At 37.4% G+C, this 23157-nt stretch overlaps 1 protein-coding gene across 1 annotated transcript; it reads right to left on the reverse strand.

Moving 5' to 3' along the window:
• Positions 1 to 419: 419 nt before the first annotated feature.
• Positions 420 to 15384, reverse strand: LOC145774229 (transmembrane emp24 domain-containing protein 7-like). Its single transcript, XM_082585410.1, has 6 exons — positions 15197 to 15384; positions 14017 to 14931; positions 3152 to 3280; positions 2255 to 2374; positions 1151 to 1273; positions 420 to 740 (listed from the first exon to the last, which is right to left on the reverse strand). Exons 2-6 carry the CDS (start codon positions 14173 to 14175, stop codon positions 627 to 629), a joined length of 645 nt encoding a protein of 214 aa, XP_082441536.1. The 5' UTR covers positions 14176 to 14931; positions 15197 to 15384; the 3' UTR covers positions 420 to 626.
• Between the last annotated feature and the right edge of the window lie 7773 nt (positions 15385 to 23157).

Below are 23157 nucleotides of genomic sequence, written 5' to 3' on the forward strand. Positions count from 1 at the left end.
TCGTAATTGGTCGCCTTTAAATAGGCTTCTTTCCACAAAATGAATATTTTAACATATTAAGCTGATGTCGACAAACATGGCAGTAAAATGAGGATTTTGGCAGAAGTTAAAGCCAATGAAGATAGTAGTGATTTGGATGAAGCTTGTCTTCTGATGGCAAGAAGGGGTGACTGAAAGAGGCAACGATATTTAGTGCGATAATATAAAATACAAAGAAGCTCTTAGACTTAGAGTATATAAAATATAGATGGCCATTTTTGAAATTTGATGCGGTTTGATTATTTGTTTCACCAAACTTAAAAAGATTTTATATGAGTCACTCTGTACAATTGATCAAAGCAACAGCGCAGAAAAAAAAAAACGTCAGTACAAAAATACTAATTTTGTTATAAACCACTTCACTAACACATAAAGCACCGTTTTAATTACTGAAACGTAATTTTGACTTTACTAGTTACAAAGAGCTGCTTGGAACATCTAAGTTTTTTAGCCTTTACTTCTATACCTGGCACCACGACTACTGAAAGTGGTTACCAGGACAGGAAATGTCATCATTTAGTACTTCAACTTGAAAATAAATAATGATGCCTTGGTGTCATGAAAGCAAAGTAATGAAACTACGGCATCTAGATATCAGCTCGATGCAAGTGGTGATGCTTATTGGTGAAAAAACTCCGTAGAACATAGACTTGACCAGCCATAACTGCCACCATGATTATAAGTTGTGCCATGGACCAGATCTGCAAAGCAAAATATAATAAACACACATATAAAATCGTTTATATATATATACAGTATTTGCAAACAATTACGACTAATTAAGTCTGCAGAAAACTGGGTAGATCTGTACTGGCCAATACTATTTATACATCGTAACTGGTAACCATGCATCTTTTTTCAAATTTAATTGTTAAAGAGGTATGTCATGTGATCACATGTATAAACAAAACTCTAAATCATCAGGCAATATCCGAGAAATAAGCAATCTATGTTTAATTATAATGTTATCAATCAAAAGACAAATAACCAAACCTTCTGCCAACCTTGTTCTTACAAAACTTGCATTAGCATTTAACTGCTAGCTGGGAAGGAAACCGTAAAGAAGATTTCCTAGACCATGGTTAAGCTTGAGTAACATTTCTTCCTATACCTGAACATTCAATCCAAGACCCTGAGCGAAACGCCTTCCTTGAGCTTCACGAAGTTTAAAGTGTTGTTGATGATCCAACACATCCTTGAGACGGTTATGAATAAAAACACAGGCCACTTCCATCTAAAAACAAACTTTTCGGAAATGACTTTTTTATGTCGGTTGATACAAACGGCGATTCATATCAAATACATTCTCTGACTGAATGATAAAAAAATACGAGTGTATATAACAGCAGATTGGTCTTATTCTTAGAGTTACAAGAGAAACATACTAAAACAATAAGTAGCTTACGCATACTACACTACAATGTCTCAGTAGTGTACACCTGCCCGAATGATTTATGGTATCCACAGACCACAATTACATTAATTAACTCCAGTTCATCTACAACAAAAGAAATATAAACTTATCAAGAATATCAGGCTTAGAGCAGCAATTGATTGTCTTCCTGTCATTTTATATTTTTATAGCACTGGCAGTGTAGATAATATACCCCACTGAAGCTTATTACGTATTTTATGCGGCAACTTCAACAATAGCCTACATCTTGATCTGTAAGGAATGTATTCAGTGTATTACAGTGTAATGCAAGCATTAAAACATTGACAACACTCATCTGTAATTTAGTCAATCATTAAAAATAGTGAGACCTGGCCGATCACTGTCGAAAATGAAAATCGGCTATGTCGCAACGACAATGCTAAGGTACGATGGATCTGTGCCAAGTGCTTTTGTGACCGAGTGAGGAAGAGTTGAGATCCATGCTTGGGATTCACATGCTTGAAGATGTCAAGGGATGGAAAAGGCTGCGTTGGTACGAACATGTGCCACGCACGGAAGAAGTAATATGACCAAAAAAATCGAGTCCTTTGACGTCCATGGGAATAACCCTAGAGGACGTCAAAGGAAGCGTTGGCTCGATAATATTCGGGAAGATTTGCGACTGGAAGATTTTGTTTCAGTAAACCCTCAAGACCGGGTGCCATGAAAAAATGCCATCAGACAAAATAGACATTTGTTGACGTCCAACCTTCGCAATACGGGGAACAAGGGACAGTAATTCGTATAGATAGATATGAATATCTAAAGTTCAAAACTTACCAAAGACAATTCTGCATCATCATGATTCATTCTTTCCAACAGTGGTTCTTCATCACCAACGGTTAAATCAAAATATACAACTTTATGGGATATTGTGGAAAACTCGTTGCTGAAACAGAACTGAAAACAAAAGTTACAGTTTACATCAAAATATTATTTGTTTTTTAATAAAATGTATTTCAATAACATATTAAAACAATTAGTTTATTAAGGCTGATTTTTTATAAAACTTTGAACCACATTTCTCAGGACTTTTCTGTTGATAGAAAAATGGTTATTGGTATGTATAAAGATTATAAATCCAAAATCATAGCCAATTAGTTATAGTAGCAATCCAGTTTTAATCCAGTAGTAGCAGTCCAGTTGAAATTGTCAAATGCCAGACAAGGAAGAGGGGATTGTGACCTCATTTCACCATATTTCAAACAAGCATATTATATAATCTGGCTTAATAAACCAGTTTTTATGTCACAAGCAAGTTTTATTATATTTTCACATGGCATAAAAGTAAAATAGTTTATTTAGGATTGTGTTTTCCTGAAACAAGTTTCACTTCAATAATGAAAACTATCTTTACATGGTACCATACGGTACGGTAGTATGCAATTAAGCTATGTATGGCCAATCACTAACTGTGAGGTTATTATGACCAGTGTGCAAACTGAATTCACAAAATACTGATTCATTACACTGTAGTGTACACTGTACAGACATTATGATTACATGGATCAAATTTTAAAGTTATAACTTCATCCACTTAAAAACAGTTTTTATGTAAAAAGCCAAGCCCACCTACCCAGGTAGTAACCCTGATTATAAGTTCATAACCGGGCAGGCTTCCCTTTTTCATTGGTCTAGTCAGTAATTGTTAAACTTCTCTAACCATTTTTTAATCACCTTGATAGTGCCAGTTTTTTTGGCATCCCATTGAAATGCATCATATGATTTTCTTTTTCCTGCATATAATTCTGAACCATCGTTATCCTCAATAATACAATCGACGTCATATTTTCCACCAGTAACAACCTGTAGAAATAGAACATTAAAAACCTGGGCTAAAGACTAAAAGCTGTTCTACTTGTGCTTCATTAGCTATTGAACTTCGAGAAGCCCAAATTTTAAGCCGGCGACAAAGACCGAGCAAAACTACTTAAACGTTTAGGTGACCTGCCTATTGGCTGTGACAAGTAGTATGATGATGTGAGGATTTACACAAATTTGCACAATAAGTCAGGCAAGATTACAACAGTTATCAGGTGCTTACTCTGTCTGGTAGATAGCCCTTACTCTGTCTGGTAGATAGCCTAAACTAGGGGTTACCAGGGGTGCCTAAAGTGTAGCTCGTGAAAACAATACCTGCGATCCGAGTCTGGGCTCATAACCTACTTATTGTTATCGCTTTTAAAGAAGAAAACTTAGTGGATAGTTGTGGTCAGATTTTCTGAATTTTGTAGTTGAAGCAGCATAAAGTCCAAAGCTTGTAACCCATATAAAACAGTATGTTTTTGTTCTAGCGATTCAAGACCAACAAGTCAAAATTACTGCAGGCAAACAGTGTGCATGACTTTTGATTTGCAATCACTCGGTTGTGCAATAAGAATATATCAGTTGAAGTTGCACAGTGCACATACAACCAAAAATGCTTCATGATTGGTTACCCTACAATTACTACTACAGTATCATGGCCAATGCGGCCTTTGATGAACTAAATCAAGGGTGACCAACCCTTGGCCTGTGGGCTACATGTGGTCCACGAGAAGGTTCTGAGCGGCCTGCATGGTACTTTTCGAAAACTTATATAAATGATGACTTTACTATATATTGGTATATGTCTTGTTCTTATAAAATTGTAAAAGAGGTTAATACACATTTCTAAGATTAAAATTTGGGTAGGCTATGTGTGTTTTAATTAAGTATATAAGACAGCTGTTTCTAAGATTACAAATTAGCAGTAAACACTCAAGTGGCCGCACAATCATTTGTAAACCATATGTGGCCCTTTAGCCAAAAAGGTTGCACACCCCTTAACAACACAACACCAAACGTAACTTTACAACATTGCTCTGATTGTAAAAACATTTTATGTATACGTTATCAGAACATTCTAGGATTCCTTATAACTTTCGATGCACTTTGTTACTTCCCTATTCGTATTTTCATATATTTTCTCTTCTCGTTTGTATGGTGTCCGAAGTTAGGTCATACAAGCCTAACTTCGGACATTCATTAATTAAGATGTATGTCTGAAGTTGAAAGAGTGTTGCCTAACTTCGGACATGGCTGACGTTACTTGTGCATGCGTAGAATACGTAACGTCGTATTGGACCTCGCGGAGCTTCACGCTAGGACTCCCTACATAGGGTTAGGGGGCAGATATAGCTCATTATTCGTAGCAACGTCACAAAAAAATGCATAAAGTGTGGGGGCACTGCCGAAGCGCCAAAAAAAACTTCCTAAATAATTCCTTAAACATGTGTATCTATATCAGCAAATGCTTGATTTTTTGTATGATTGTTCGTGTATGTTATTTAGACCTACATCACCTAGCTGGAGGTGGCTGCTGACTAGATGACCGCTTGGTCTTTTCGCAGTCTCCTCGTCATATGACACACAACAGATTATTGCATATTTTGTATTCTTTTCATGTTTGTGACAAATAAATAAACTGATAAATACATTAATATTGACGTCCACCCAGGTAGCTCAGTTGGTTAGCGCGTGACTTCGTGAACAAAGAAGCTTCAAGATCAAACGGCGCTGGTTCGACTCTCCGGGTGTGCGCTTGATCAATGCATTCTAAGGACTGCTCTCCATTCAGCGGCACCAAATGGATGGAATAATTCCCCGGCAACAAGACTTCAACAATCGGAAATCTTCACTCTGCCAATCTCGGTAACCGGCCCTGCGTCAAAACGCCTCTACAAATATGCGAAACTACCAGGAATAACCTATCGAATCGAGTGTTTGTCAGTCCAAAGATAAATAATAATAATAATCGTGTTTTTATTCGCGCCCATTGCGATAACAGATGCGATACAACAGACGACAGGAAGCAGCGAAGTAACATATAGTCGTCGAGTCAGCTGCTCCCCTTATTTTGGGTTGCCATTAAGTGTCTTTGCCGAGACACAGCCGCGTGGCTCTGGAGCAGTGTCAAACCCACGTCCTTTCGAACGTCGCGCAGACGTTCTCACCACTCGGCAACGCAGCCGACAAGCGAAGCGAATATTCAAAAACCAAACCAAAACCTATTGCTTACTGATAACATACTGTACTATTAAGTTAAATCTTTCTGTTTATCACATTTATTTTAGATTTCAGTGAAGAACGGAAAACAAGTGAAGACGGTTTTATTTAGATATTATTACACACGTAACAAATGGGAATTCCAGACTAGAGTCGCAGCAAGTAACGTGATACCATTTATCGCACTGACACGCCACCCATTCATCATCTTCTTCGTTGTTCCCATTCGGTGCATTCCATTCTCTGCAAATCTAACAAACGTCTGTCGAAGACGAAGCGGATGAGGACGAACGAGACGATGCAACGCGGCAACTTCGCTGTCTCTGTGTTGAACAATTGTTTGAGGGACAGTACTTTACTTTGAACAGGACTGGTTTCAACTTCGACCATCAACTGCTGACCAGAAGGGACTCTTGCTCCACGACTTCTCCTCTCTGTCCGCACAGAACGGTTTTGCGTTAGCAAATTAATGAGAGTCTCGTTCAAAATACGAACGGAACTAGGAGTGTCGGGTTGAGTGTCTGAATAAATGCACAAAATAACACAAGTTACATTTTTGCATAAAATTAACTAGGTAATTCCAGCTGGTAACTGGAAACACGATAAATCTTTAAAATTAAATGTGTAATGGACGTGGTTTATAAACTGATTGGCAAAATAAAATTATTCTCTCTCTACAGTAGATAGATAGGCTACCAGCCAGCTGCTAAAAGGCTTACTCGGGAGCTTTCGCAGCACTTCATTTCTATTCACAGGAAAGAGACCGCACATTCGATAACCGGCCTTCAGATTGTTAAGCAGGGTTGGCTCCATTTGATTGGAAAGACGGAGTAGCCCAGGAAAATATTACTTGGGTAAGCACCCCATTCTCCTTGACTCCGTCCACGCCACCGGCACCTTTTGCCAAGTCCTCTTCAACGGACCGAAGACTGCAACATCGAGCGGTTGCATTAGGCGGCAAGCAGGTGAAGTATACATTACACTCCTGCGCCTTTCTTATAACATCTGGGCAGAAGTGTGATGCCAGGTTATCACCAAGCAGAACTTTAGGGCCTGGCTTGCCTTCCACAAATTGGAGGAAGCAAGTGTGGAACTAGACGCTGAAGGTTCTGCTGTCAAACCAGCCATTGGGGGTTACGTCATAGCGTAGACGGTGTTAGGCGGACCACACCTCTTCCATCCTTCAGAAATATTCTTCGCTTTGTATACAACCTATACAATACTACATAAACGAAATATCTTATTTGAAACATTTCAGTTAAGTTTATTTTCGCTATTCAGAAGTAACCGCAAGTAGATAATTATGATATAGTTACATTTGAAAGGAGTGATTTTCTGTACACAATCTAACATTGATCAGTAATGATCACAAGATTCATATCATTGGCGGGACCGTAGCTGGTCGTTTGGTCGACGGGACATTTGGGTTAGGTTAGGGTTAAGGTTAGTTAACTAACCCTAAAATGAACTGTTACGTCGACTTAACATCCTGTCGACCAAACGTCCTGTCGACCAAATGACCGACGGGACAGTTTCTCCACCGGCAGTCCCGCATTTCCCCACCACATGATTAATAGAGCGTTTTGAGTGCTCTCACACATTCTCCATGTGCTTCGTTCCCCACTGAACCTTGAAGAGTTTATAAAATTATACTTAGGCCTACATACCGGATTACAGGTACATACACACACAGGGATGTAGGCTACCAAATATAATGATTAACAAATTTAAAGTTTCACTCACCTTTTTTATCCAGGTTTGTCAGTTAGGTTCATCTCATCGAAATTAAAAATTGATTCAGGAGCAGCATCTTTTAGAGCTGTTTGAATATTATCAAAAAAACTGTTAATAGCCTCCTGGCTGAGGCTTGACCTGGCTCTTTTAATGTTTGTGGCGAGACGTTGTGATACCTGGTTCCGACAAATGAAGCTTTTTAGCAAGGCATATTGTTTTTAAAAATCGACGTATCGCCTCTCTGATCAATTTTTTTTCACCAGTTAACTTCACCTCAAATCCATCTATAGGGTAGCCCCAGGCAGCAACCTGATCCAACATTTTGACCAATAACTTTTCATCCTCTGGTCGAACTTCTTTGGGCCTGCCGACATCCTTGGGGTGATTATTTTTCAGTTTGTTGTGCAATGTAGATCGCTTTACATTCATCAGCAGCCTTTTTGATGCTAATTCCTCTTGTATTGCGTTTTAAACCGCGTTAATATTCTCTTGCTAAGCTGTGTTGTAATTTCATTTCAGTGCCATTATTTATACAAAGTTTACGCTAAAATAAAAAAGATAAAATGACATGAAGCATAGGTAATTAGCTCAGACCAAAATACCTAGATTATACAAATAATAATATTATATAATATAATTTAAAAAAAGACATAGGCCTACATTAAAGTTAGTCCACTCCCGCTGGTGATATGATACCACACAATTGGTAGCTTGACACAAAAACTTAAAAATTCCCGAAGGTTCCGAACTGGAGGCTACCCCAAAATTATTGAATCTCTAACCCATGGCGTTTGTCGTATAGAGAGGGGTCTTGTGTCTGTTTACCCCCACAATCGGTCATTTTTACTTTTCTATTCTAAACTTTTATTTGCAAGAGTGTCAGGTTTGGAACTATGTAATAGCCTGCACATACCTGATAATAAAACCAACACTCCAACAGTGTTAGTTACTTTTCAGTCTCAAAAACGAAAACTCTGCCTTTTCTCCTACCACGTGCAGCAGCAAATAGAAAGTCCACAATGCAAATCTGTACTAAATCTCGGTCCAGAAACATAGAAATCAAAAACATTCATTTTGCACGGGGCAAAATACGGTAGTGTAGAAAAAGTCCCACTGTTGAATATGTCCCAAATCTTCCGTAATTGTTTTTGCAGCACTTTGCATGGCATGCGAGCCGGCAACGCTACTCTTCTACTGAGAACAAATATTTTGTAGTCTTCAAGTTGATAGAACCGATATAAATCGGCTTTTATGTATAATATAGATAACATTGCTTAACTTCGGACACCATGTCTGAAGTTTTGACTAAGTCCGAAGTTAGGACAGTTGATGGTAATTTAGTATTTTTTGGCATGAGAAGTTTTACGACGCAAAAAGTATGCTATATATCAAGCAACATATAAATGTAATTCAGTAGTTCAAGTCGGCAGCAGTGTCCGAGTGGTTAGCAGGCCTCGAAAAATCCGGCGGTCATGACCTCCGGAATGACCTCGAATGTCTGCTGAAGCCGACTCATTGGTCGGTCATAAATGACCGCCGCAAAATTCTTGACAAAAATAGAGTTAACCCTTTTTCCTGTGACGTTTTTTGGCCAGTTGACCTGCGGACGGGGGGGTCGGTTCGACACTAGCACTTTGAGCTCGTGTAACTCAAAAACTACGCAAGATAGATCAATCAAATTTTCACATGATGCAGATAATTTATCTGACAACACAGCATCGAAACTCTTTTGCAATTTGTTCAACAGCACAAGTTGAGAAATCAAATAATTTGATGGTTGGTCATATTTTTTTATTTGACTTGAGAAATCGCTTCTTAATTAACCTATAATTGAGTGTGACGGGTTAATTCCATTGTGTAGGATTTTAATCTTTTATGCGGAGACGTCGTCCACGCTTCAATGAAATCGTAATTGGCGTCTGACTTGCGTTTGCTTGTTGTTTTGCCGGAGGCATTGTAAAAACATTTTGCTTTGTTTCAACATTTGCAGAAAATGAGACAAAATCACCGCAAAAAAAAACTATTTTAAGTTCTTTTTGAGCCACATGTTTATAGTCTACACTTTTTCAAACGTACTGTCATTACTTGATATTAGAACTAAATCAAGCAAATTTTTTTCACATTCACACTGACGAATTTGGTTATGCATGATCAAGAAACACTTTGTATTTCACAGCACATCTCAGGGAACTATTTATTCGTTTTTAACATTGTTTCAACGTCTAAAGACGTTGAAGCGATGTAAAAAGTGTCTGATTTGCTGTCTGGGTAGCGGTTGAATACAGAAAAGTAAGGTAGCCTAACGGTGTCACGTGGTATTTGAACAACAACCTATCCAAAGGTAGTGACTTGCTTCGATAGGAGCTCGTTCCATTTTAAGCCATCATGCACTCCAAAAACAGAGAACGTCTAAAACTCCTGACTGATGAACTATGTCACGATGCATTATAAAAGTGATGTTTCAATACTTACCAACAATGATCACTTTGAATGACACAATTTTGCAAACAGTTGTGATAAAATGTAGTGATAATAATCGTTTAGTCAAATTGTGTTGGTAGGCTATTATATAGAAGAGGTCGTTTGCACATTGCCAAATGGAACTCCCGTTCTGCGTGACAAACTCAAAGTCGTGGCATAACGATACGAAAAATAGATACATTCAGCAAGATATCAAATCTTGCTAAAAAAACTTTTTCAGGCTGAGTGCTATTGTCGTACAAAAACAAAAAATCACTAAAGTTTTGACTTTTTCCTTGGGAAAAATTGAAGGTTATTGATATTTTAAAAATGCACGTTTGTGTCTAAATGATTGAAATGTTTTTTTTTCATGTTGTTAACTAGATTTGCAAGATAACGTTTTCTACATTTTTTTTCTAATTTGTTGGACATGCATTTTGTGTCGTTATTTATTACGCATATATATTACGCATATATGAATTTTGAAATAGCATTTTAGATGCAGTTTGCGGTTGATGGCGTTACTGCAAAAGCTATCTTTTCTAATTGACACACACCCAAAAACAAAAGGCGCATAAACTACTGCTGGCTGATAGACCACGTCACAATACATCACAGTGATGTTTTTCCGAACCAAAGACCCAGAAAACCAATTTTGTTGTATGTTAGTTTAGACGTCTGCAGACGTTGAACCAATGACAACAAGTGATTTGCTGATTTGAAACAAAGTGATTGCTGTTCCCAATGTGTAAACATTTTGATAAAAAGTAATCAAGTTTTGGCCACAGCTTTCTGGTCCATTTAGGCTATCATGGTCAATCAACTCACGTTGCAAATAACTTGTCGAGTTGACATTCCTAGGTAGGCTCACACTGAAGTTGTTTTGTGTAAAGTCTTGCTTGTGAAAAAATCGAAGTAAAAACACAAAATGAAGCAAGTTATATTTACAAAGTATTATATTCTTGAATGAACCATAGTTTTAAAAAAAATAGTTTGAACAGGTTTCATCTGATAAAAACTATAATTGATATCATTGCGAAGGATCAAATAGCTGCGAAAATCACTTCGAGCAATTCTTTGTGGTGATTTTCATTATGCAAACCAAGGTGAACCTCAATATACATATTTTACGCCAAACGATAAAAATCGTTCTTTATTTTTTTCTAATTGGTTTTATCAGACAAGGAAAACGATCCGTATAAAAAATAATTCAATTCAACATATTTCGCTTCTTTTGTCAGATATGCATTTTGTGTAACAATGCTTTAGAAAAATTGCTGAGTATGGTATAGCGTTTGAGATGCAGTCAGAGAATACAACTCTATGGTTAAAGGCATTATTACAAAAGCCAATCTTTCGTCACGGAAATGTATTCGAAAACAAAAAGGCACAAAAGCGGCTGACTGATAGATTGCGTTACAATACGTTACAAAAACGAGGCATTGATTTCAGATTCTTTCAACCCAACAAGCAACTTTGCTCCAAATGACACAAATGTCCAAACTTATGGAGAAAAAGATGTAGGCCTACACCGTTTTGTGAATATAAGCTTTTGAAGACCAACATTTGAATGAAAAGTTTGAATTTATTGAGTTGGTCCTAATAGTGTTTCTGCTGAAATATATCAAAACTTTTAAATCCTCGTAAAGAAAAAATAATTTTGTAATCTCTCGAGCAACTGCAAAATTACCATTTAGGTAAAGATTTAGTACTGATACAATACGCACAATGTTTGTCAAAGCATAATAATTTAGCTGCGCGTGTTTTTCCACAAAAGCCAAGCAGTTTTGATAGTCTGTGTCAAGTTCTTTTCAGTATCCATCAATCTCTCGTTTTCATAAAACATTTTCACAATATCCATAAATATTCATGTGAATATAAGTGTACACTACAGGTACATGCAAAAGTTTCTTGGCGGGTCAAGAACGCACTCCTTGCTTTCGGACAAGAAATCAAGAAACTTACCACATCAGTCTGTTTGTTTTATGAGATAAACAGAGTTTTGTCATGAATTTTCCTACGGCTTCTTGTTATAAGTTAGAAACAAAATGCATTGGCCATAGAAAACAATGTAAATTACATTTTTTTCAGCATAGCTTTTCGGATGCTCTCTGATAATTTCAAAGAAACTCAGATGTAATTAAAAGATTAATCAAAGCAACTCAAAACTCGAATTTGCAAACAAAAGGCGGAATCATTACGGTTGAATGCTTCACAACAAAGCCAACTCATGAGATATTTGCGTCGCAGACCACGCACAGCGGCGCTCAGTAATCCTATTAATCCGTATAATTTGAAAACAAAAGGGCGAGCTAGTAGCTAGCTAAAATATCAGAGTATGTTATGAAAATCATGTAATATCTTTAAAACTATGGACAATAGCAACGTCATTTAAAGCGGAATAAATACTTGAATAATTTTTAGGAAAAGTCAAGAAATTTCAAAGCTGTGGATCGCGTAGTTCTTTAATGATATTGCTTTGAAAAGTACCAAGTCCCCACCGACCCCCCCCCCCCCCACAGGAAATAGGGTTAATGCAGCAAAAATATATTTTAAATTTGAATTGTTACAATTGCTTGTTTAACGTGAACAAATACGGAGCTGAAACAATATTAGTACAGGCAATTGCTTCAAAAATCACATTAGAGTGGCGTGGTTAACGAGCTGATGGCAAAAGTAGCCATTTTTACATCATTTCAACGCCTTGCAATGTTGCCTTGAAATAAAGTTGTCTGAACTTTTCGGCAGGATATGTATTCTGATTTTAACAATGAGGATTGTGGCGTTATATTGATCCTTTGTTAAAAAGAAACGTCACAGAGAAGCAAGTCTCAGCTGGGTTGCGCACGTGCTTAGGCGAATGTGGCGACCTTATTCACGCTGATACTGATAGAAATAGAATTTCTGCACAGAAGGGAGGGTGTTCAAAACGCGAAAACCACGGAATAAGTGATCGTAGTTGCTTTTGTAATAAGGAAATTTGGATTGCTGTTTTCAATTGTGTTTATTGCGTCATTACACGACTGTCATTAACGCACTGATTTATTTGCAAGCAATCTGCTCCAGTATACTTCAGAGTCGGTGAATTAAGCCATCAACAATTGCAGAGTCATTCTGTTGTAGAAAATTTTCATCTACAAACACGACTACACAATACTGCAGTGATTTTGTGCAAAATCTACATGCAAAAATATGTCCGGTTGAGACATAAAATGTCCGCTGAAAGGGCCAGTCCGGTAGGACATGCTTGACCGCCGGAAAAAAGTACAAATTTCGAGGCCTGGGTTAGCGCGTTGGGCTCGCAGTCGAGAGCCTGCATGTTCGACTCCAGCCACCCGCACTTGCTGTTGTTTCTCTGGGCAAGAAACTTTACGATAATTGCCTCTACCCAGTGATCGATTTCGAGTAATGGGTAGTACCAAATTTAAGTCATAAGTAGAGTAGACAACTGGAAACAGACATTGCCGTTGGCTGCAGCGTGGGTCAGGTGTATGTCAGAAGGCGTACACCGATGCATAGCGCTCAAGTCCGCTTTCCGCAATGCAGGATAAAGATAAACAAACAAACAAACATTATATACAAAATGTTGTAGATTCAAACATTTTTAATGACAGTTATTACTTTATCAGTTATCAATTAGCTGACATTCAGATTTCTAGATGAAAACATTGCAGTGTCCAGGCTGTCTATTTTGGTACCGTAGTCCACACTTGCAACCTAACAGTGATGTACGCGCATACAAAAAATATTGACGCCGTCAGCGTAAACGCAAACGTTCGAAAAACCATACGCCGTATGCGTCAACGCAACTTGTAATAAAAGTTGGCGGCGTCAGCGCATACACTAGCGTAAACTCATTTTGTTTGCTAGGTGCCAAACATTCACACGGTATAAACCACTTGAAACAAACAAGTTTTATTTTGAACTTCCACGAAGATACACAAGCATCTGAAAGTGTTCATCTGACATTTTGATGTGTTTTGGTTCCAATATGTCTTTGCCCATTGAAAACATTCTTTCAACTGCAGCAGTGGAAGGTATTGGCGTGTTGTAGCGAAAAAAATACATTATAATAAAAAGTATGCGTTGACGCTATGTGCTAAAAAAATCGCAAAAACTTTACGGCGTAGCCTCATGCCTCAAGCGCAAACTATCCAAAAAAATGTGGCCGCAAGCGTTAGCGTAAACCAAAGGTCTATGCCGCAAGTATGCGGCGTAGAATTTACGGCGTATACGTACATTTCTGCAACCTAATGTAAGTATTTTGGTAAATTTTTCATTATGACAGCACTTCTGATCTGCTTATTAAAGTCATAAGTCACCTGATATTCCAAGGTCACTCGAACATCTTTCTTCAGTTCTTCATAAAAACATTGCTTTGTTTTATCTTCAAGTTCAAAGGTAAACTGTACACCCAATACGGGTATATTGCACAAGCAAAACAAAACCAATGTTTCTTTAAGTTGATTAAAACAATGCATTTCTAGTAACAAAAAGCTCTTGTTACTAGATTATACAAAAACACTGATACTATCACAACAAATAAACACATAGAAATCTAGAAAAGAACTACGGTACAACATTTCAAAGTTTTCCACTAAACCTTTCACTGATAGAAGTGGCTATATTTACAATGCCAAACACGTAGCCATTCCACGAAAAAGGTTTTGTATCTAAGGTGCTCACATTGTGCAATAAGCATCATCATGCGCACAATCTTGTTGATGAAGTCTAGAGTCTCTAGACAAAAAAATTTACGGATTTTTTAAATCTTTGAAACCAAAGTTAAGTTGTGGTACTGATGGCATTCCAGGCAAAATTTTAAGGCATACCCCAATAACATAAACTAACACATATTTTTAACTTATCTTTGGTACATGGTGACTTCATAAAAGCATTTAAAATCGGTAAAGTAGTGCCAATCTATAAAAAAGGAGCGGAATGGCCCGTTTCGGCTAGTCTGATTTGGCTAGTCCGATTCGGCTAGTTCCCTATTCGGCTAGTCCAATTCTGCTACCAGGGGTCAATCTTAACTTTTTATTTCACTAGCCCACCGGACTAGTTGCTCCCCGTTTTCACTAGCCTGCACGATTTTTCACTAGTCCAACCAGTTTACTGACTTTTCACTTGTCTGATGACGTATTAAGATAAGTGTTTTGGCTTAGACTGAAACTAACCAAAGTAAAGGCTTTCAGATTTCAGTACGCACAAGAGAGCAACAATACGCACAAAAACACCTTCTCGTACTACAGACGCAAACAATGCAATTTTAAAATATAAAAAATAAATGTGGCATGCGGTGTGTGCTTAATATTTATTTATGTTGTAATATTACATTGTGTGCATCTGTAGTACGAGATGACACGCCACTCGCCAGGGTGGTACATTGGTACAATACATAATATTCGTTCACTGTCAAAAGAAGTGGACTATTGGATGGATTGGGTTTGGTTAGGCCTCTACCATCAGACCTGTCTGGCTTGTTGGGTCACTCAGCATAACTTTTTAGGTCACGGAGGCACACGAGCTCTTCAACTACGACAAGGTAGCAATCCAAAGAGGGAAAAAAACGAAAAAAGTAGTCACGTGCTCAGTTGACCGACTTTGCAGCCTTCTTCATGCAATTTCGCCTCTGGCAAGCAAATTTTTGCAGTATTTCAGAGTGACGTCGCCAATCGCCATTTTGTAAACCAAAACTTTTCACCGGCGAATATTTTCACTAACCAATCGGACTAGTACTGCACCATTTCTACTAATCAGCACAACTTTCACTAGCCACTGGCTAGCGGACTAGCGTTAAGATCGAATCCTGGCTACAGTTTTGAATTGTGTTTTATTCCACAATATCGTTTCTTTTGCATTCTGACAAAGAAAAATAAATTGAAATGAAATTTAGCGCAAAATGTTTGAACTATTAAATTGAAATGCTTGCTCACATAAAATCGACATGTATCCTACGTCACCGTCTGTAACTTAGAATATATTAGAACCCTCAACTATTACAAAATTCCAAATCCAACCACGCCTTCTGTTTATTTAAAGAATATTGTATTTTATTCCTCAATTACCGTTTCTTTTATAGTTGAAATTATCGAATCTTTAGATGAGTGGGGTTTAGACCTAACCACTGAGATCTTAAAACTAAAAAGCAAATTAAATTTATTTTTGAACTATTAATGTTTGCTCAGATAAAATTGACATGTATCCTGCGTCGCCGTCTGCATGCAAACTTAGAATATATTAGAATCCTCAACTATTACAAAATTCTAAATCCAACCACGCCTTCTGTTTATTTAGAGAATTTTGTATTTTATTCCACAATATCGTTTCTTTTACAGTTGAAATTATCGAAGCTTTAGATGAGTGGGGTTTAGGCCTAACCACTGAGATCTTAAATCATGTTCATGACACCGAAAACATCCCTATAGTGACATGGTACGTTCCACATTCATAACTTTACCAAAGAAAACTGGAGCAACAGAATGCTCACTCCACAGAACAATTAGCCTTGTGAATCATCTAAAAAAGATCTTACTCCGAATCATGATGATGAGATTGAGACCAAAACTAAAATCGAAAATTTCAACAGCACAGTTTGGATTTGTTCCAGACAAAGGGACCACAAAAGGAATTTTTATATTAAAAATGATAACAGAGAGATGTATGTCCGATTCTTTTGTTTATTCAGAGAATCTTGTATTTTATTCCACAATATCGTTTCTTTTGCATTCTTGCATTTTATCCAGTGTTTACCTTTGAGGGGTCTGCTACTATTCGGTGAGTCCGATTCGGTGAGTCTGATTCGGTGAGTTCCTAACCTCTAACCCCTAACCTTAACCCCAAACCCTTAACCCTAAAACGGCAATGATAATTAGGCTACGGTACCCAATAATTTTAAAAAAAATTCAAAAAATCCCCCGTTAAGGGATCGGACTCACCGAATCGGACTCATCGAAACGGGCCATTCCGACCTTTGAGTGCCTTCCCAGGCGGCAAAATCCGTCATTTTTACATTGATTTAACGTCTGCAGACGTTGTTCAATGTAAAAATGATGAATTTGAAAGACTGGTTGAAGCCAGCGGATGCCAAACGATTTGGCTACACTGGCGGCGGAGACAGTTACAATAATAATAGACAACGAAATTCATCATTTTTACATTGATCAACGTCTGCAGACGTTAAATCAATGTAAAAATGACGGATTTTGCCGCCTGGGAAGGCACTCAAAGGTAAACACTGGATAAAATGCAAGAATGGGTTCTTCAAAATAAGTGTTTTATATCAAAACTTTATCTCATTAAGTCTCAGCGAAAACGTGTCAACGAAAAAAAGACAGTTGCCAAATAGCGTTTGACATAAAAGATAAAGTTAAAACCTAAGCGGCAGTTTAGAATAAACCTGGGTTTCGGCGTTACATGACCTATATTCCTTTGGTTACTTCCTTTGTTAGACTCTCAATTGATGTTACTTTATTATGGCAGAGGAATCGATTAGTATTAGTAATAGGAAACTAGCCGAGTCGGACTAGCCGAATTGGACTGTAGCCGAATCGGGAACTAGCCGAATTGGACTAGCCAAATCGGACTAGCCAAATAGTAGCAGACCCGAAAAGGAAACCCAAACAATTGCAGTAACTATAGACCAGTTAGTCTTTCGTCTTGTTTCTCAAAAATCTTGAAAAAGTCATGTACTCAAGATTATACTATTTCCTTGCGGAATGGCCCGTTTCGGTGAGTCCGATTCGGAGAGTTCCCTATTCGGAGACAGCCTTATTCGGAAAGTTCCCTATTCGGAGATTTTTGATATCGGGTACCATAGCCTAATTATCATTGCCGCTTTTACATCGTTTTAACGTCGCTAAACCTTCAAATCGTGCAGAAAAAAAAATAGAAATAAAATGTTTGAACAATTAAATGAAAATTCGTCGGTACCGTAGCCTAATTATCATTGCAGCTTTTACATCGTTTTAACATCGCTAAACGTTCAAATCTTGGAGAAAAAAATAGAAATAAAATGTTTGAACAATTAAATGAAAATTCCTCGGTACCGTAGCCTAATTATCATTGCCACTTTTACATCGTTTTAACGTCACTAAACGTTCAAATTGTGCAGAAAAAATAGAAATAAAATGTTTGAACAATTAAATGAAAATTTGTCGGTACTGTAGCCTAATTATCATTGCCGATTTTACATCGTTTTAACGTCGCTAAACGTTCAAATCGTGCAGAAAAAAATAGTCGAAGCCCTAGATGAGCGGGGTTTAGACCTAACCATTGAGATCTTAAGACTAAAAAGTGAATTAAATTTATTTTTGAACTATTATTGTTTGCTCAGATAACTAGGTCGGGATAACTAGGCTACGGTACCCGATAACATCCTTTCAATCCAAGCTGTAGGCCACATATTTGTTGATCCAAACTACCGGTAATCCATGATTCATTTATTTTGTAACATCTTAATTTTTTTATTTTCCCTTCATATCTTAAATTTTTCTGAAGGTGTTGCGGCCGTGCCAAATTTCTTTCAACTCAATCACTTACTTCGGTCACAAGCACGTTTTAACGTTTGCGTTTTGTCGCTTCTACCTTTGGTATGTTGACGTGTATTGTTTTTGATATGATGGTCACAAATAAAAACAATTCAACTGAACTGACATGACAAATTTTCATTTAATTGTTCAAACATTTTATTTCTATTTTTTTCTGCATGATTTGAACGTTTAGCGACGTTGAAACGATGTAAAAGCGGCAATGATAATTCAAAGGCTACGGCTCCCGATAATTTTCAAAAAAAATTTCAAAAAATTTCCGAATAGGGAACTCTCCAAAAAAGGCTGTCTCCGAATAAGGAACTCTCCGAATCGGACTCTCCGAATCGGTCTCCACCGAATAGTAGCAGCGTAATTTCTTTTACACCCAGCAGTTTGGTTTTAGACATAACCACTCCACAAAGGGTCATTCCGTGTCAAAACACCAAGGGCCTCCCACCCAACCCTCCCAGATTTTGCTCAAACTTCATCAGAATGTTGGTAAACATAATTAAGCAACATATGCAAAATTTTAGCTCTTCATCACTTTTCGTTTAAAAGTTATGCCCCCTCAAACTTTTGCATCCCCCCAAATCACTCGTTTTCGTCTCATTTTATAGCGTTTTTGAAGGATCATATCTTCGGATTAAAGTGAGCTACAGTGCTGAAACTGGGAATTATGGTAGACATTTTTCCATTGATTTCAGACATGTATTACGTAAAAACGTAGTGTGTTGCAAATTTGAGTTACATTTCTTTGAAAATGGTCCTTTCTACACATGCGGACGTATTTTTTGCAAACTTTGGAGACCTGTATCTCCCGCAACAAGTATGACAATGCAACGAAACTGCTGTTGGTTTTCACTCATATATGTAAGATTACTCTGATAAAGTTTGAGGCTTCTAACTGCAGTGACTTTGCAGTAATGAACTTGAACAAACCAGACATTTTGCGAAAATGGTGAAATTGCGCCATCTTGTGTGGACCATTTCATAATGTGGGCAACATTTCAGAAATTTAAAAATTTTACAAGAGTGTGTCTTTGACCCAAGCTTCAACATATACAAATTTTAAGAATGTGTCTCAACTATAAAGTTGTTTTTTGAGGTCATGAAAGTCCACCTATTTTGCAGAATTCGCTTGCAAATTTTCCCTAGCAACGACACTCTGCTTGCTTTAAACCCCCACTATCGTTACATTTTTGGAATTTATTATATTGAAAATTCAGCAACTTGCACCTGCTATGAAGCAAATTCTCATCAAAATGAACAACATGCATGTACAAGTACAAGGGGAGAAAGTTAACTGTTTAAACCAACAGTGGGCAAACTGCAGCTCGCGAGCCACATGCGGCTCGTCAACATAAATTTTGTAGCTCTTCTATTGAATCGTAATATTACAAAAAATTAAGATTATACATTATAAATATGTTATCTCGCGCTGTCAACTGAGCAATGGCATACCTAGGGTATGGTAGGCATGGCTCGCATTGATAAGGGCGCGAAAATCGGTTGGTAAAAATTAATATTTGTTACCTACACTTTCTTTAAAATCTAATTTGCACCCAATACAATACAAAGATCAAAAAGGAGTCTCTCTTTTACTGGTAGCTATTGTTAAACAATGGAGTTGTGATGTTGCAAACGCAACATTATGCCTCCCCTGGCTCATTTTGTGTTCAGTCAGCAACAATTGGAAGTTTCATAAAGTCGCTAAGCAGCGATTAGTTGAAGCTTACAAGTAGCACCAGACTTTTCTTACTCTTTTTTATAAGAATTTATAACTTTGTAAAATCAAAACATCGTGCAACCTTGACAAATAAACGCTTGGAAGAATTAAGTCGCACAACATTAACAATTTATCGTCCAAATTTTCAGAGATTTGCGAGTCAAGTAGAAAACTAATATGAATAAACAATCTTTATGTTATTTGGTGTCAAAGTGATTTGCGGCTCGCCAGTGTTTATGGTTTATCCGCAAGCGGGTCTTTCTTTGAGCAACTTTGCCCACTCCTGGTTTAAATGTTTGCATCATATTGAACAGCATGAAGCATGACAACAATGCAGTTCATGCTTTTGTCCAAATAGCCATACAGCACTTCAATACATTATCGAAGAACTTTGTTTAACGTCGAAACTGATTTATTTTAGTGATGGTATTGCAAGTCAATTTAAAAACTTCAAGAATCTGCTAAATATGTGTCACCATAAACATGATCATCATCTTGAAGCTGAGTGGCATTTTTTTGCTACCAGCCATGGTAAGTCACCATTACAAAATATGCAACAGTGAACCATTATCTTGCAAGATCTCCACCATGAGATGGAACATGTTTGGACATATTCTGAGACTTCACCAGGACTCACCTCCCCAGAAAGCCCTTGAATTTGCGATAATTGGCAGCAAAAAGTACCAAGGCCAAACCGGACGTCACCGTACCAACTTATTACAACTGCTGAGATCTGACATCAGAAAAGCTGGCCTGGGATCCCTACTCAGTAAATCACATCTCCATCGATTGCAAAACATCGCAAAGGACAAAACAGAATGGAGATCCTATCAACCTTGTTGAAAGACTGATCAAAGCCAGCGGCTGCCAAACGATTTGGCTACACTGGCGGCGGAGACAGTTACAATAATAATAAGTCACCATGCGATAGTTTGGTTGGTACAAACAAACGGCTTGTGGCAAAAAGAGCAAGCTTGCAGGCAATAGAATTAAACCAAAGTTTGACGCCCTTTCAAATGTTTACATGGGTTGGTCAGCATATTACTGGCATAAAATACATATTTATATGTCAGTGGAAGTAAAATCACAAGCAATTCCCGGGACTTTGACCTAGAAGAGCATTATTGTAAATTTATGTAACATCATCCCTGGAACTCGTTCACATCACAGTTTTATCTCTGTTTCTGAGTCTGTCATGGAAATGAAGAGACTTTCTTCTAACACTGCTGGTACCAAAGTTTTACTTGGAGAAGTTGAAAACGCAGCAGCATGCTCTTCTGGCATAAGATCAACTCAAAATACTGTAATATCAAATTCCAACTTTTACAGTATGTAGCATGCACATATGATCAAGAATGGCATGTCGGAATTATTACAGAGCGGTGTGAAGAGCAAAATGATGTATACATTAAATTTATGCATCTTGACCAAAACAACATGTTAGCATGGACCCAACATGCAAGAAATGAATGCTGGATACCGTTTCAAGAATATTATGCATTGTGGATGCCTCGTACTTCAACATCAAAGTGGTCAATACTACAAGCTGAGCAGCGCAGATCAAAGCCGAATAATTTGATTATCTAGATCTGACTATTTTTTTCCTACCAGTTGGAAGATTGAAAAACGCCATGATTCATCACAGAAACCGCCAGACTTTTATTTATTGTTCAATGTTAATGTTATACAGAACTGAATGTTGTGTTTCCTGTAGGCTATTACCTGAGCTGCAATTCAGAGACTATGCAAGAGTAAGAATGGGTTGACACATGATGATTAAAATAATGTAGTAAGAATTGCTAATCCGTATTTTATTAGGCTGGCAATATAATGAGGGGCTGAGTTTAATGCATACTGGGCACTGGCATTGAAGGGATTAATTTTTGCATATATATATATAACTGCAGACAGTGCACACCGTTTCGACCTTCCGGTCTCGTCAGTGCAGTGTTTACACTGGAATGGCCATGAAGGTATTATATATATATATAAAATAATGAAAACTATCAATACTACAAAAAAGTGCTCAATGCTAAGCAAAAAAGCAAAGCAGAGCAATTTAATCAAATATAGTAGTAATAACTATATTTGATTTATATATATATATATATATACACAGTTGTTTTCAATTAATATGAATGTGATGCTGCAATGCTTGAGTTTAATGTTTACATACAACACAAACTGGAATATTGATCCTGCATAACATAGTGTGCAAGCCTCCAGGTTATGTTTGGGGTATAGGAAAACAATCAGTACATACATGTTGTTCATTTTGATGAGAATTTGCTTCATAGCAGGTGCAAGTTGCTGAATTTTCAATATAAATTCCAAAAATGTAACGATAGTGGGGGTTTACAGCAAGCAGAGTGTCGTTGCTATGGTCGTTGCTAGGGAAAATTTGCAAGCGAATTCTGCAAAATAGGTGGACTTTCATGACCTCAAAAAACAACTTTATAGTTGAGACACATTCTTAAAATTTGTATATGCTGAAGCTTGGGTCAAAGACACACTCTTGTAAAATTTTTAAATTTCTGAAATGTTGCCCACATTATGAAATGGTCCACACAAGATGGCGCAATTTCACCATTTTCGCAAAATGTCTGGTGTGTTCAAGTTCATTACTGCAAAGTCACTGCAGTTAGAAGCCTCAAACTTTATCAGAGTAATCTTACATATATGAGTGAAAACCAACAGCAGTTTCGTTGCATTGTCATACTTGTTGCGGGAGATACAGGTCTCCAAAGTTTGCAAAAAATACGTCCGCATGTGTAGAAAGGGCCATTTTCAAAGAAATATAACTCAAATTTGCAACACACTACGTTTTTACCTAATACATGTTTGAAATCAGTGGAAAAATGTCTACCATAATTCCCAGTTTCAGCACTGTAGCTCACTTTAATCCGAAGATATGATCCTTCAAAAACGCTATAAAATGAGACGAAAACGAGTGATTCGGGGGGATGCAAAAGTTTGAGGGAGCATAACTTTTAAACGAAAAGTGATAAAGAGCTAAAATTTTGCATATGTTGCTTAATTATGTTTACCAACATTCTGATAAAGTTTGAGCAAAATCTGGGAGGGTCGGGTGGGAACTTTTTTGAAATTTCGGTGTTTTGACATGGAATGACCCCAAAGCAGGCTACTACACATACTAACCAACAAGATCTACAAAGCAACGGAAAATAAAGAAGCAACTCTTGGCA

Source organism: Aplidium turbinatum, chromosome 7 (genome assembly GCF_918807975.1).
Source record: "Aplidium turbinatum chromosome 7, kaAplTurb1.1, whole genome shotgun sequence".
In the NCBI taxonomy this organism is placed as follows: Eukaryota; Metazoa; Chordata; class Ascidiacea; order Aplousobranchia; family Polyclinidae; genus Aplidium; species Aplidium turbinatum.

Coding starts and splice junctions, on each gene's coding strand:
- LOC145774229 (XM_082585410.1), bottom strand. CDS start 14,175: ATGCATTGTTTTAATCAACTTAAAGAAACATTGGTTTTGTTTTGCTTG. Junction 2,375..3,151: donor AAAAAACTGGCACTATCAAG/GTGATTAAAAAA, acceptor TTTTGTTTTCAG/TTCTGTTTCAGCAACGAGTT. Junction 741..1,150: donor GTCTTGGATTGAATGTTCAG/GTATAGGAAGAA, acceptor TTTGCTTTGCAG/ATCTGGTCCATGGCACAACT.